Raw genomic sequence first — 15,828 nt, forward strand, 5'->3', positions numbered from 1 at the left:
GCACCGCCATCACGAGATAGCAACTGGCTAGGCAACAACAACATCATCCCCGATCGCATTCGGCCATTCACACCCTACGTCGAAGACTTAACAATATTCATCATCGCCTTTGTCTTTGCTTCCGAGAAAGAGACCCCTTTGGAGGCTGGTGCATTCTGTCGCAAAGAAAACAGAAAGACATGATCACTAGGTAGCGCGATCCTCATCCCGACTATTCTCTTCATAACGACCCCGGACATCTCTTAGCGTCTTTCAGAGAGATCCCGAGGTATACCCTTTCGAACCAGACAACAATACAGATGGCGCGACGGAGGAGACCCCCGCGGTCGGGCGCGCTGACAGAGCTGCCGCCCCTCAAGATCCTCGGCCAGATCGCCGCGCTCCAGGCCGTCTTCTACGTCGCCGCGCTGGTGCTCATGCTGTTCAGCACGCTGGTTGCCGGCACAAAGTTCACGCTCGACATGGTGTTTGGCTGGTCTGCCGTGAGAGGAGACACAACGCAGGGCTGGCTGGTTGCTTTTCTGTGGATTTTGGACGGAGGCTTGTTCATGTACGTTCTCAGAAGAAAGCATTTCTCAGGACCTTGCGCATGCTAATCTCTTTCTGTTCGCAGAGCCCTCGCTATCGTCCTCATAGTCATCCGCTCGAAACTCGTCCTCGACTTCGCGCTGACGGTTCACTTCCTACATCTCCTCGTCGTCTCGCTCTACACAGGCCAGATCCCGCGCAACGCCTCTTGGTGGGCCGCCATGGCGCTGTCAAGTGGTCTAGCTGTCATGCTGGGGATGTGGGGGTGTCGATATCGCGAGTTGCGGCCCATCTCCTTTGGCGGTAGCGGAGGCGGAAATGCTGCTGCAAACGGCGCAGCTGGTAATGGTGAGGGGAGCAGTAATGCTGGCGAAGGAGGCTCCGGGACACAGGGCGACGAAGAGCAGGGCTTCTCAAGAGGCAGGGGAAGGGGGAGAGGGCGAGACGGGGCGGGGGAGTACGAGATGGTCAAGATGAATGGGGATGCGGCTCCCTAATGATGTCTTGGGATACCTTGTCAAGTGAGTGTATTATCAGTATTATAGAGCACGCAAGGCGCTGGATGGGACCTATGCATGTAGCATATTTATGGCGTTTACGGATTGTATGAATAGAGGTAGAAGCACATGCGTCGAAATCTCGAGATATGTCTTCTACCATGGCACGAGATTCATGCATGAGATAGTTGCACATTCGATTGGCAGCTTCAGCCCAGCGGTAGCACTCCTCTGACGGTGCAATTATGCCCAAGGCCTGACGGGAGGAGTTCCTTGAGACTCTACAGCGCTCTTCGAATTTAGTTTAGTTTAACCTTTGGGGCTCAGTTGTTAGCCGAAGACGAGACAATGCAAGTGATTTTGAGCTGGCTGGATGAATATGCCTGGCTGCGACAAACTCGTACGAGGCAACCCTTCCTGATTACGCTTTGAATAACGACCAATCCGGTCTGATACCTTCAACACATGAGTCTCAACACAAATTTGGTTCAGATGACTGCACCTGGCTCATCAGAACAGCCGTTCAGACATGCTTTGAGCGAGAGCTTGAATTTTCCGCCCTGTAAACTGAGGTCATTAGGCTAGGCTTAACATTATCTGTTTTATCGTACGAGGAGTGACCTGCAAGACAATGGTGGTCAACAACATCCTACCATGCTGTATCTACCACATTGTATGTACCGGTACAGTACATGCGCATGTTGATGTTCAAATATACTCCGCTACGTAAATCTGAAGCCCAAGTTCTGGTGTTACGGCCTGGTGCCATTGACGAGCTCTTGCAGGCCTCTTCAACAACACTCAGCCACCGAGATGCTAAGCAAGGCCGTGAAGTGCTGCCATACGTACGAGGTCCTGCATACACATCCGGAATCATCAAGGTCCAATCCGATTGGAGAGGAGTATCCTGAACTGGGAACACCAGACCCCTAGATCTCAGCCGTCCTCCAACTCTATATCTCCCTCCGGTCTAGCTTACTTACTGGTCAGCAAACATTCTCCCTCTTCCTTTTTGTGTTCGCAAGACAAGGCAGGCAAAACCTCTGGGTGAAGGGTGTGGGGGCCAAAAATTGATACGTGTGTTTACACCATTGGTTCTGCTTATCAGCTGAACTATCAATTCAGTACATTGATTTCTATTAGCACGGTTATATGGGGTTGGAAATCCACTTCTAGAGACCGCTTGAGGGCGGACATCGTTATGTTTCAGTCTGGATAGCAACAATCATGAAAGGTATGAGCCAGAATAACCCGGTTGTCAGCCCAGATGCAGCGCCAAAGGAGCAGGAAGTACCTGTCGACCCAAATAAATATGGAGGCCGTTCGACAGAACACTCAATATCGCAAGCAGCTCCCACAGATGCCAGTGACCCCGTTCCGACCCGAGGTCAGGGTCGGCCGGAAATATATGAAGGACTCTTCGAGCGACCCTTCGATGAAGTTCTACACGCCGTCGGAGATATTCACATATTTCGCCAGAGGCCTAGCGATCGTCGGCATAAACATCCAGAGGGCTATGAAATCTTCCTGAGCACGCTACAAAGAATGCTTATCGTGTATCTTCAGCGCCAGCTAGTAGATGTGGGGGGCATTATTCATCATAATATGAAAGCGCCGGACCAGGTGATGGAAAAGGCAAAGCTGCTGTTAGCAGATTATTGTGCGCCCAGCTTCTGTAGCATTCCACTAGGAACTAAACTAACCTTCCTAGGTTCCGCGGTCCAGAATTACGACTTCATGGTAGAGAAGACGTTGCAATCGAAAAGGGCTGGTGAGGCGGATCCGTTCGTCATCTCAACTACACAACCTCTAGGCGTGTTACTCATGAAAGACATCATACCGGATCTGAATATGCAGGGCAGGGTGAGCAATGTCTTAAAAACACGCTTTCCCGACGCCTACAACAACGATAAGCCTCGTTATGACGATCGAAAACCTATCCTTCCTGGCACATCGCGCCACGAGAGGTATATAGCAACAAACCTCGCTCACATATATGAGCGACTGTGGGCGGGCATATCTGGAGGGCTAGCATTGATTGGACCAATGCTCATCATGATCCTGCATAATGATCTTCTGACCACTCTTTTGACGGCTACTGTAGCTACATTGTTGTTTGCGATAGCGTTGTCACTCGCCCCCTCGGACATGAAAGCCGAGACTGTCTTGTCGTGCGTTGCTGCATACGCCGCAGTACTGGTTGTCTTCATTGGCGCCAGTTCCTGATAGATCTTGGTCGAGGTCTCTTTTTCTTCTCCTCTGGGGTTTATTAATTCCTTCTCGAGGAGAGTTGCGCAGTATCAATTCGACTGTCAGCATGGTTTCGAGGTTATTGCCGTGTGGTTGAGAATTTGTAGATCGACCGACTACCATGGCTGAGCCCATGCAAACACTTCATGAATCATGATTGACGAAATTCTAATTGAGTAGAAGAACGAGACACGCATTAACCTCTAGTTGGTTTCTTTATCCATTCGGGCTCCCTTAGGTAACTTTAGAGTTATGGCGGTTTGACCCTTCCAGAGCCACAAGTACCTCAATAGCACAAACAGATTCGTCTGTTGCAGGTCCGGATATAGTCGCAGCATTTTCAAGTCATGGGGGCTCTCTGGCATCTTGTCTGGCAGCACTACGAATGCTACGGATTTCATAATGTGAATGCTTCAGATCCAGGTCCCGGCTCGACATTGGGGGGTGACTCGAAGAACGTGGCCGGTAGGAGGCTCATGTCCGCATTCAACGTGTGGTCGATGCTGGTACCCATTGCGATAGTTTCGTGTTTAGTGATATGATATGACTGGGGAGTCTTAACACGGGAAATGTCGTGCGTCGGATTTAGTCAGCACGAAGCCAATGTGCTTGATTCCGCCTTAACAAGTCAGCGGGGGACCGAAAACCCCTACGCTCTCAATTATTCAAACATGAAATGAGGCGCACGTCCACTAGCTGTTCTGCGATTCCCGCCCTTGTTGAAGTCTCTGGAGTATAATACCGATTAGTGTCTATTTATGAGTCTATATTCTACTCTTTAACTCTCTTGGTCTAGACTGAGTATACAAATGTCTCTGTTCAGCCTCGACATCTTGCCACCTTTCATCAACGTCATGTTGTAAGATCCACCAGTTGACCGTATACCGCTCTTGATATCTCCGAACAAACTCCTCATCGTCGTCCAGCGCCTCACTAATATACACCCCATCAGCTCGATCGTATTCGAACTGACGCTCCACGCGTAATAAGAAATGTCTACGAGTCTCGTTGAAGAGATGGAGAGCATAAGGCACGTCGTATGGTATTGTGGCCGAGTCTGTGAGGATTGGACTTGGCTTAGCTAGGCGTGCCGAAGGTGACAAGGCTGATGCAATCGTCGGGGGTCGAGACACGTGGGTACGATGAAGAGAGCGGTATAGAGCCCACACGTCTCCGAAGCAAAATGCACTTCCTGTTCCCCATCCTCCTGCCGTAGGGTGCGCTGCGTCCCCGACAAATGCCACACAGTCATCCTTAGTTAGATTCTCCAGCCACTTCGTGGCTTGAAGCGGATAGGCCTCGATCCCCGGCAAGGCATCCACAACTTGCTGCACCAAGCTATGCCAGCCGACCAACTTCTCCTTGATCCTGGCTACACCTTGCTTCCCTAGAGCGTGCTCCCATCTAAGAGTGTTGGCGAAGTCCTCGGGCTCCTGAAGAAATGCAGCAAATGAATACGTTCCAGGCTCTAAGCGAGATATAATGACGACGTTCGACCCCTTTCGGAATGAAGAGGAGTCGTTGGGTAGGTCCTTGATATGCGCGACTCGTACAAGCGGAAAGTTGATCCGGTATGCAACAAGACCTTTGTACTTGATATCTGTTTCTGGGACATATTGTCTCCGAATTTTCTGTCCGAGTCGGTTAACAACAAAGCCGAAATGTGTATTTTAGATCTTACAGAATACAATCCATCCGCCGCAATAACAAGATCCGCTATCTTCGCTTGTCCGTTCCTAAAATGCAACACAACCTCTTTCTGACCATGCAATGTTATCCGCGGTTCCAAGCGGACAATTTCGCTCTGGTAGTTCACTACGCCATCCGGCACATCCATCATCAACGTCTTATGCAGCAGAGGCCGCGAGGCACGGCCTTCCTGCATGTGCCGTGGCGTATCGGGCGAAACTGCTGTGGCAAGTATCTCGCCTGTCTTCCAGTGACGATGATGGATGCCATCTGTGTTATCGCCCCGGTATAAGACCTGCTGGAAGTGATCCCATGCGGCGGGTGACAGCATACGGCGCAGGACCTTGATCGCCGTCACCATCACTGCGATCTGCGCTCCGGACTCGCGGACGGCCGGAGCGCGCTCATACAGCCGCACCTCGACATCTGAGAGACGGGACAAGGCACCAGCTGCAGATGCGCCTGCCAAACCTCCACCGATGATAGCGATGCGGAGTTTCCTTGGCGATGACGATGGGGTGTCAGTATGCGCCATGCTATATTTACAAGATAAGTGTAGAGACTCGTATCAGTCAAAGTCCGTATCAATCATCAATTGGAATATATTACCGATCGCATGCATCCCACGTGGATAGCCCCGGTCCGGCTGCATCACACCATCGCCGATACCGCGAGAGCCAATCCTGTAACCCGGATCCATGGACTTGGGCGCGGCAAGGACTCAGCCGACGTATCCTTGACCCCCACCCACCCCATCATGTCACTTCGGAGGGGATATCAGACATGATCTGTCTTGTAGGTATTCGTGAGGTTCATTGAAAAGAAGAGTCGCGCACTTGAAAGCTCTTTTGGTAGTGCATGTTGCCTTGTGTGCCAAGTGTAAACTAAGCTCGTGTAAGTTAGATATGCACTGGCTGGTCGGTTGCACGGTACAATTCAAGAGACTCTTCCGTGACGCGAAATTGTTCGGGCTTGTCTGTTTCGTCTTGCACCTCTCTATTTTCAACTAGTTTGGCAAAGCGATGTCATTTATATATTTATCTATCGATCGCAACCTAATCAGGCCTTGTGTCAATTATGGCTAGCGGTAACACCTTAATGCCTCCGACCATTGACGATGATGAATTAGAACATTCTAGACAAGAGATGGTTGAGGAAGATCGTAATGAGGAAGCGGAACGCGAATCTCGGCGGTCTCCAGCTGTCCACAACATCCCCGCAGAGCTCTATAAGAAGGCATGGAACAGACTGATTGCTGATTGGCAGCTGCCCCACTTCCAATGCCTCACGCACGCCGCACTCAACACGTCAGTCATAGTTCTTCGTCCTTCTCTGATTCACACAGCACAACATGCCAACTCAAGAATCCAGCGTGATCGTGTTCAAGATACCTGATAGACTTGAAGCCTAGTGAATGGCTTCCTCCGAATCATCATCGAAGTCTGTCAGCGTCTACGCGATGTCATCTTCCGGTTCGTGGCCCCATCTCCCGCAGGCACCACGTGTATACTGACCTTCCATTGCTTAGAGAGTGGCGATAACTTTCCAGTTATTATTTCTCGGCAGAGCGGGGCTGTAGTCAAAGAAATCGGCCCTGGCTGCATCCAGAAGAGAGGCAGACGAGTCACAAGAAATGAGGTAGCTGCTATGAGACTCGTAAAGCAACATACAGATGTTCCCATCCCCTTGTTGTTTATATCATACTTCTTTATGGTCGGAGACGAAGAGCATGGGTCAATATCAATGGAAAAAGTAGAGGGAACAAGTTTAGAGAATGTTTGGGGAGAATATAACGACGAGACGAAGGCTTATATATGTCGAGAGATATGGCGTATTGTTGGGCAGCTACAGAACATCCCTAGACCACCCGAACTTTTGCATCTCTATCAGTGTAGCGCTGATGGCTCCCCAAGTATTGATGTTCTTCTTAAAGACTTACAGACTCCACCTAGGCCGCTCTTCGACGACGAAGCACTGCGAGCAAGGATATATGAACGCTACTACCACTTCTGGGGACGCCTCTATGAGGGCACTCTGCCCGAGATGCTTCCCCGATCCGATATATCAGTCTTTACCCATGGGGACCTCACACCAAGGAATATCATGGTCAAAGATGACCACATCACTGGGGTTATAGACTGGGAGAATGCAGGATGGTTTCCAGACTACTGGGAGTACGCAAATATCATGAAACCATCTCGAGATATTGATTGGATGCATTGGATGGATAGGACGAAGCTAATACAATGGGATATTTCGGCGATCAATAAGGCAAGAAAGGTGTTGTTTTAGTCTCTAGAGCATATTTCTCCAAGATTTGCAATAGCATGGCTGAATCACTATGCTAATACCGTGCCTCCACCACAGGCGGAGAACAGAGCTTCCGTGACAAAGAATTGCCAGGGATGGGTCATTGATGTGCTCCGATTTCTTCAATCTGTTGACGTAGTCACGGAGGAGATGGTTGATGCCATGGAGGCGATGGTTCAGCCCATTTTCTAGAGAAGGACTTGGTAGCCTTAAGCTCGCTGTTCTTTCTTTCCTCTTCCTTTATCTAGCTTTCCATATCGTTGTCTTCAACGAGGGTTCAGAGCACTATTTCCTCTTCATTCTGTTGTAGCGTTTAGCCTTAAAGCTTGCCATATCGTTTAGTGTATAAGATGATAGCTGTATGTCAGATATTCAAGTAATATAAAAACTTCTTGGTATGCTTTAAGATATGTACCGAAAGGGAATTTGGATAGGGAATTCCGACTTATACTAATCTCACAATAATTTACTAATGGTCTTATTTAGATAGGAATATAGCATATCATTAGTTCTCCTAATAGTAGGCATGACTTAGCTCAGATAATTTCTTAGGTAATCCCTCCTGAATTGACAGACCTTCAAGAAGTCGGAGCGGAAGCAAACACAGATATGATAGAGACAATGCTATCAATATTATAAGAATAATCTATCATATCTAGTTACAATATAGAACAGACTCAGTAGCCAGACTCATAATAGCCCATAAGTGGAGGTAAAGAGTCATCATAACACAAAGACCCAAAGTCGTTTTCCGGCTTCAGACGCCTTAATCCCTACGATATCAACTTACCGTGTCTATATGCCTGAGCCACGACTGAGCAGACCTAACCCTAGGGTGAGCACTCCCTAAGCAAAGCAGCGGCAGTGTCTAACTAGTTTGGGATACTTGAGCTGTGCAAATTCGTCGCAGACTACCTCCAAAATTACGCTGGATTTGTCGTGTGCCGCCTGCTGCTCGGTATCTGCGAGTCCGCTTTCTTCCCCTCCCTGAACCTCTACGTGTCTATGTTCTGGAAGCGTGAGGAGATTGCCAAGCGCGCCATTCTGCTGATGGTCTCCATGTCTTTGGCCGGCGCATTCGGTGGTCTCCTAGCTTATGCCTTGACTCAGCTTGATGGAGTGGGTGGCTATTCTGGCTGGCGGTGGCTTTACTTCATTGAAGGTCTCATCTCGTTTGCCTTCGGCATTGCCACCTATTGGCTGTTCCCTGATAATCCAGAGACTGCCTATTTCTCGAACGAAGAAGAACGTAAGGCTGGGAAGGAGCGGCTTATGAAACGAGGCAACTACGAAGAGTTCTCTTGGGTAGATGTGAAAGCAGCCCTCACTTCACCAATTTGCTGGCTTTCTGGGGCCATTCAAATTTCAGTGTGCACCCAAGTATACAGTGAGTGACTCCAAAGTCGATAGGTTTGTTTTCATAATGTCATTAACATTACCCATTATGAGCACCTTCCTGCCCAACATCGTCAAAGGTCTCGGCAATACAGGTCTACAGACTCAGTATCTTACGATTCCAATCTACATATCCGGTGCCATTGGTGTCATTGCCGCAGGTTATCTAGCCGATCGATTCCAAGTGCGCGCCCCAATCCTCCTCAGCTTCAGCCTTACTGTTATTGCCGGATACGCCACACTTTTGGGCACACACAACCCCGCAGTAAACTACTTTGGATGCTTCCTCATTGTCTTCACCAGCTATGTCTACACAGGCCTCAATCTCACGTGGCTGAATGGTAACACGGCGCCACATTATAAGCGGGCGACGGCGATATCAATGAATCAGACGATTGGAAATATGGGTGGTGTTATTGCTGGGCAGATCCATCTCGCGCGGGAGTCGCCTCACTACAAAACTGGCCATGCAGTCAGTTTGGCTGGTATTGGAGTTGGGTGGACATTGACGTGGGTGTTGTGGTGGGTGTTGTGGTGGGTGTTGTGGTGGGTGTTGTGGTGGGTGCTGAGGAGGGAGAACAAAATGAAGGCTGAAATGCTGGGGGATGGACTGGTTGACGAGAGCCGGGGAGATGCTTCCATGAATTTCAAGTATCAGCTGTAGAGTATGGTGATAGGCTATGCCTTTGAGATGAACTAGATTGAAATCACATTACCGCCGTGAGTTGCATGGATACTATCATGAGTCATCATTTCCTTACTCACAATTAGCTGAAACTAGATGTGATCTGGTTAGGAATCATAATAATCGCGAGACTTTGTGGGGATTGTCAAATGGCTTCTTGTTGATAGGTTCATAGAGCAGGGGAAGATCCGAAACGTGAACGCAGCAAATCTCGATAGAGGGGTTGAAAACATTATATTACCATGGAGCGGCATTCATGTGGGAGAGCTTCTTCTCTCCGAGAAGTCTAAGAGACGGCAGGGAGAATCAAGTATAGACTTTATGAAGCGATTGCAAAACTTAAGGAGGGAATGCCATGGCAAAGTGGTTGTACATGCTCTGTTGACATAGGTTGAGCGTAATCAACCTATAAATCTGAATCAGAGATCAGTTCATTGAAGATTACCCTAGAGGTGATGAGTTCTTAACTTCGGAAAGTTTAGATAGTAGACAATGAGAGCTTTTGCTTCAAATTGCCCATTTTCGGGTAAAATATCTCAGAATTCCGTACGTATAAGAGCGCTAACAGAATTTTTCTCTGTAACCAACAGCAGTGTACAAATATAGGGAGGCGTCCCTGGAAACGCTTTTGATATTATTGGTGAGGTTCTATTGAATAGGAGTGGCCTCAAAAATCCGACATCAGAAACCAAAACACTCCATAGTTTCCCAGTTGTGCAAAAATAGAGCAAGGGGGTTAGGGAAATCTATCACAAGTTTCAGATCAGGCCTTGTTATAGAGGAGAGGGTAACTCAAATTCGACAAAACAAATTTTATTCTTGATAACTTCAACGTTGTAACCCCAGAGATCCCGATTTATATTTACACTGTACCAATATATTGGAATTTGTTCATCCCTTTTTCATAGCTGACAGCTCCTTATCCTTTTCAAGGCTCATCAATTACGATGCCTATCTCATCCAACAACTCTACAGAAGTGATCCTATGATCTTATCATTATTATCAGCATCAGCAGAGAAATAAAGATCTAGTCAGCCTTGACAAATTATCGGTTCAAGAGCAAGTACCATAGTGCGAAGAGAGTATTATATTGCAGTAAGGCTGACTAGAGCAAGGCCTCTTTGATCGTTCATCCATAGGGCGTACATTTTGGACAGAAATGCGAATAGACCTTTCCATTAGCAAATCACGCGCTTACGACTCCACAGTGTAGCATGCCATGAGACTTCGCCGTATAGGGGAACCCTTGAATCACTGGCTCCTATACCGCCCGTCTTCGGGATCAAGTCTAGTCTGATGAAGACCAACTCCTAAAGAAGTAGAGATTCCTCATTGAAGTCAGGCTTGATAACAAGCGGATCATATTGTAAAATCAGTCCTCGTCGCCCAAGACCCTTCATCTATGAAACTTGTCAGTAAGCACCTTTATCCTCACTGCAATTTGTATTAGAGACGCAGATAGACAGGAAAGAATGATAATTCTTGTGAGAGGTTTCTATTATTTACACAAAGACATCATACAGAGCAGTCACCAGTCATAATCCCGTCTGGTATTGCCCTACTGAATAATAAAGAGAACTGAGCTGTCTTAGTTCAAGGCATCAGCATAACCCTACTCAGAGAATTGACTAGCTCGACACCTAGTAGATTAGACTTCCTACTCATTTGTCAGAACCAGACAAGTTGCGTGTTGGTCACTCAGAAATAACCTTGGTCACCCTGATAAAAAGACCCAGGGTGAGCTTATAGCAGCGAGGCTCACCAAGTTCACCCTATTGGTCCAAGCGTAGTGAGTCCTGTATATGAATGTATCAGATACCAATGCTTGAGACCCGTCGAACTGTCATATTGAATATCCCAAGCTTCTTGCTTAGAAGACATTGCCCTTGGTTTGCTTCAGTTTCGAAACATTCAAGTTCCGGATCAGCGCCACCCAGATAAACGACAAGACCATAATAGCAGTGCCAGCCGCAAGCATGCGAGTTTGGGCATAGCCGTACGCCTTCTGGATACCAATGCGCTCATCACTACCCTTGGGATAGCTCAACTGCACATCAAGATCTCCATAGATGCTGGCAATATCGTCTAGAGAAACATTAGGAAGATATTTGATCAAGGCATTCTCAAAAACATTGGTCCAGATAGCACCCGAGATGGTATAACCAACAGAGCCTCCGACAGTGCCGGTGACGTTCAGCATAGCGAGGGCGGCTGCCACATGCTGATGATCCACGGCCGCAAGCACAGCGAGCTGCATGCAGAGAATGAATACACTGCCTCCAATGGCGATGAAGATCTGGGTCATGACGATATAGCCGATATATCCTGTCGGGTTGCGGAAATAGATCATGAGGCCCTGGGCGAGGATGTAGAGCGGCACACTGACCCAGAGGAGCCATTTGAAGTATCCAGTCTTGCGAATGCTCCAGCCAACCAGGAATAGAAGGAATCCAGAGACAACGCTGAAGGTGTTGTTGACATAGCCAGCCTCGGCAACTGACAGGTAGTTGACGACTTGGAGGAAGGAGGTGAAGTAGGCATTCCAGCAGTAGTACGAAATCATGTAGGTCAGGTCCAGAAGGCAGGCGCCAACCAGAGTTCGGTCTGTCAGAAATTGGAACTTCAAAAAGGGCACAGGGGCGAGCCAGAGCTCGTTGACGCCGAAGCCGACCAGCAGTACAAATCCAACTACAATCATGGCAATGATATAGCCGGTCGCCCAACCGTTGGGTGCAGAAGACGCAATATTAAACGGAAGGAGGAAGATGATTAGACCAGAGGCGAAGAGGAAGACACCGAGAGCTAAAAACGCGATCAATTGAGTTAGTCGCGGTGAGCCAAAAGAAGCGAGTACACTATAACTGACCGTCGAACTCAATGAGGTAAAACCAGATGTTTTGCTTCAATGTTCGGCCACTAGGCTCCTTCTCGATGACATGGAAAGCTTTGGCTTTGCGAAGGTTGACTTTCAACAATATGTACAATGGCGCACATACTAGGGGCAGAATGAACGCATATGTAGCGAAGCCCCAACCCCAGCCAATGTCATAGAGCATGCTTTCGGAAGCGTAGGACCCAGCGAAAGCAGAAATCATGTAGGGAGACGAGGTGAAGGCATACGCGAGGGCTCGATTCCTTAGATTGGTCGCATCGGCGGTGACGACATCGATGCTATAGATAAGACCAGTGAAGCCGACTGAGTAGAACACCTGTCATCTCACTTCATTAAACTACTGCCGCCTCCTCTGGGTAAGACTTTTTTTGGCATTGACTTACGTTGGCAGCGCAATAAGTGGAAAGGTTCTTGCTGGTGGCCATCAAGATCAGGCCAAGCTCTGAGAAGGCTGCCATGACCAGAAATCCTTCAGCTCGACCCCACAGATCTAGAAACTTGGCCAAAGGAATGAAGACAGCCGCAGTCATGGAGCTTGCGACGACGTCCACGACGGTCATCAACGAGTGCTCACCCCAGTCACTGGTGACATAGGGAACCAGATTGCCCGCTGTGGAGCTCTGGAAAGCGTTGAGCAAGTAGACGAACCAGACGGAAATAAGGACACTGATCAGCGATTTCTTGGTCCAGGCCAATGTGACAGCCTCGATATCCCGGACACCATTCTGAGCGTCTTCGCTAGGCACTTCTTGATCGGCCTTGAGGGCATCATCGAGCGGGATCGTGGTTCCGTCCTTGTCAGCATTGGCGGTTGTGTTGACAGCTACAGGCGTGTCGTCCGTGGTGGGAGTAATCTCATCGCTGCCGCGACGAAGGAAGCCGGGTCTCAGTGAGAGTCCCATTGTGAAGTGTAATGCCGTTGAGCTGCAAAACGACTATCGGTGGGCGAAAAAGCAAAGCGCAAGCACACACAAGATGTTCAGGAGGAGAGGAGATCGAGCTCTTTGTAGGGCTCGCCGCTTTGCATATGTCTAGTCAGTGGTGGGTCGATGGGCTGACAGGGGTCTCGAGAATGCTACGCGTCTGATAAGATTAGATCTTTTTGCATGATGCTCCGATGGTGGCAACCCCCTGTTAGCGCAAAAGATCTCTTCACTTAGCAAAGCTTAGTTTGTGCAGTCTCGGCCCGGCTGGGACCATCTGGTGATCTACCAGTCCATGCATCTGTGAAGAAGTTCGGATGACGGCTTGGCTGGGGTTCTAGCTGGCTGGGCGCTTTAAGTGGACACCTGAGAATTCGAGAAAGGATGCTATTCACACAAGCTACACGAGAAGGGCGAGTCTCGAATTCCATTCACGAGACGATCAATGGTCAGAGAAGAACCATGTTTGAACCTCGCATGACCATGTCGATGTGCTACGCAGGAGATTATAGTGTGATCTTTCCGGTAACCGGCTCGCCCACTGGAACCAGCATGGTGCTTATGAAATGATGAGAGGGAAGAATTATGGGGGTCTGGCTCGGCTATCTACTCTTAGAATGGTGGAACTGAACTTTTGGTTAGCGAAAACCGGGAGGGGTTTCTTGAACTTTGCAGAAGTGGCGCCCGACTACGGCAAAGTGGGTGACAACGGGACGAGGAGGAGCGTGACTTGAGGGTCTCGAAGCAGCCTACGCGTACAAGTCTGTAGCAATTGGAGCTTCGCTAAATGGCGCAATGCGGAAGGATCAAGCCCAAATATCAAAATCTCGTACGAAACCCTATGTTGGTCTTGTTGAATGTGGGTAGATTACCCTATGAAAATCTCGGAAATCCGAGCTCAGAGTGTGAAGGAACATCGAATTACATAACTAGGGACACGCCACATGCCGCTTTAGCCGCTCGCTAGTTGCAGAGTCCCACTTGTCGTGCATGGAGGACCCATTGAAAACGGCGGAAACGTGTATGATTGGTCCCAATACTTTAACCCTAACTCTCTTTCGGTGTTAGCGGAATGCTCCAGCGTCCTGTGAGGACTCGCTAAATGTTATCAGATTGACTAATATTATCAGATCAAAGCTTTTTATTCTGGCTGTCTGACATGAACCTTGTCAGGCGCAGGTGGAAATGATCCCTCTAACAGTTCCTACCTGGATATCGGGAGTGCTCGGCGGGTTGCCAATAGTATGAGTTAGCATGTGTGCTTTTGTTCACCTGCTACCTCTTAACGGATTCACATATCGAAGCATATCTCCCGCAACAATATGCTAGCTTTGGAGAGTACGGCCAGATGAAATTGCATTAAGAGTCTTCCAAAGATCACAGAAGGCTAAGGTAGTAACTCGTGATGGTACTTAACTTGCCATTGAGTAGCGAGACAGAGAAATTGAGGCTGATCACTGTGTATCTATATGAATAAGCGTGAGCTTTTGACACTCACCACATACGCTCACATAATGCCTCATAAGATAGAAGTGACTTTTTCAATTCTGATACCTTGACAACAAATGGTTTTTGTTTTGAGATACTCATGCTCCCATCGCGTAGTAAATCGCTACCGTCTAGGGGACTTTGAGTAAATTTCAAGTATCGACTCCATCTGAGCCTCTCCAAGGTTGAAAATCTAGACTCTATTAGCCGCTAGCAGCTCTATCACGTACTGCAGTGATTTTTCATGCCAACCAAATCAGTTATAATGAGCCATTTATTATAAAGGTGTAGGCTTGGGGTTGACCTCGACATTGGCCTTCAACCGCCTGACTACTATAGAGATCAAACTGTGGAAGACAGCGACATTTATAATTTATGCGCAACAGACATAATCAACGAAACTTCTAGCAACATCAGAATCATTTAGCTAGTTATGTTAGGAGGCTTTTTAAATGCCGAATTGTGGACGAATTTCAAGAATACAACTAACTGTACGATACTGGTTACTGACGGAAAGGGCAAAAGGTATTAGGTGTCACTATTTATTTAATTTATTTTTCGTTATAGATTCGTCTCTCTAGAAGCTTTAAACGAACGGGCTTACGGGAAGCTAAACAGAACTGTACAAGGAACAATCTCTTCAAGTGACACCTGTGATCAAATGCACTCATAAAGTATGAAACTTGAAGGTCAACAAAACGTCAATAATTATTGAACGATGGTTCCTTTCAGCCTATACACTACAAATTGACTTCCGCATCATACTTTTGCGTTTGCAATGACATCTTAGTCTTAGTTGACTCGAAGATGACAACACGCCTGACAAAGCTTGGGACAATGGCTTCAACATCTTAGGGTAGCTGGAGGAATACAATCTGTAAATCGTTGTGTCTTACTGAATAAAACACAGCACCGTCTCCATGTCAGCTTAATGCCGCGCTTCCGTGACAGCTAGGTGCTTACAAATGTCTTTTATGCTCAATCAGGGTGGAGAGACAATAGTCTATACATTCTAAGAAGTCAATTACAATTTGTGCTCAGCTAAATATGTCGATGGGAGGCTGGTACCCCATAAAGTGAAAAGCCGAAATGCAGGCAAGCAGTCCAGTGCTTAGCCAGTGTCTTATATTCGTGCAGCTATGCCCACTCTATCTGTCTCTCCGCTTTCT

At 48.0% G+C, this 15,828-nt stretch overlaps 3 protein-coding genes across 3 annotated transcripts; 2 read left to right on the forward strand and 1 right to left on the reverse strand.

The window, feature by feature from the left end:
* Positions 1–299: 299 nt before the first annotated feature.
* UCRPA7_5612 (putative integral membrane protein) lies at positions 300–1,025 on the forward strand (the record flags this gene model as incomplete). The annotated part of the gene is made up of 2 exons (XM_007918157.1): positions 300–550; positions 614–1,025. The coding sequence occupies 2 exons, from the start codon at positions 300–302 to the stop codon at positions 1,023–1,025; spliced, it is 663 nt and encodes a 220-aa protein (XP_007916348.1).
* Positions 1,026–8,073: 7,048 nt separating this feature from the next.
* UCRPA7_5613 (putative high-affinity nicotinic acid transporter protein) lies at positions 8,074–8,938 on the forward strand (the record flags this gene model as incomplete). The annotated part of the gene is made up of 5 exons (XM_007918158.1): positions 8,074–8,109; positions 8,166–8,569; positions 8,644–8,661; positions 8,724–8,853; positions 8,936–8,938. The coding sequence occupies 5 exons, from the start codon at positions 8,074–8,076 to the stop codon at positions 8,936–8,938; spliced, it is 591 nt and encodes a 196-aa protein (XP_007916349.1).
* Positions 8,939–11,225: 2,287 nt separating this feature from the next.
* UCRPA7_5614 (putative mfs siderochrome iron transporter protein) lies at positions 11,226–13,150 on the reverse strand (the record flags this gene model as incomplete). The annotated part of the gene is made up of 3 exons (XM_007918159.1): positions 11,226–12,157; positions 12,222–12,564; positions 12,632–13,150. 3 exons carry the CDS (start codon positions 13,148–13,150, stop codon positions 11,226–11,228), a joined length of 1,794 nt encoding a protein of 597 aa, XP_007916350.1.
* Positions 13,151–15,828: the final 2,678 nt, after the last annotated feature.

The sequence above is a fragment of the Phaeoacremonium minimum genome, assembly GCF_000392275.1.
Source record: "Phaeoacremonium minimum UCRPA7 unplaced genomic scaffold PA7_03_scaffold_419, whole genome shotgun sequence".
Taxonomy (NCBI): domain Eukaryota; kingdom Fungi; phylum Ascomycota; class Sordariomycetes; order Togniniales; family Togniniaceae; genus Phaeoacremonium; species Phaeoacremonium minimum.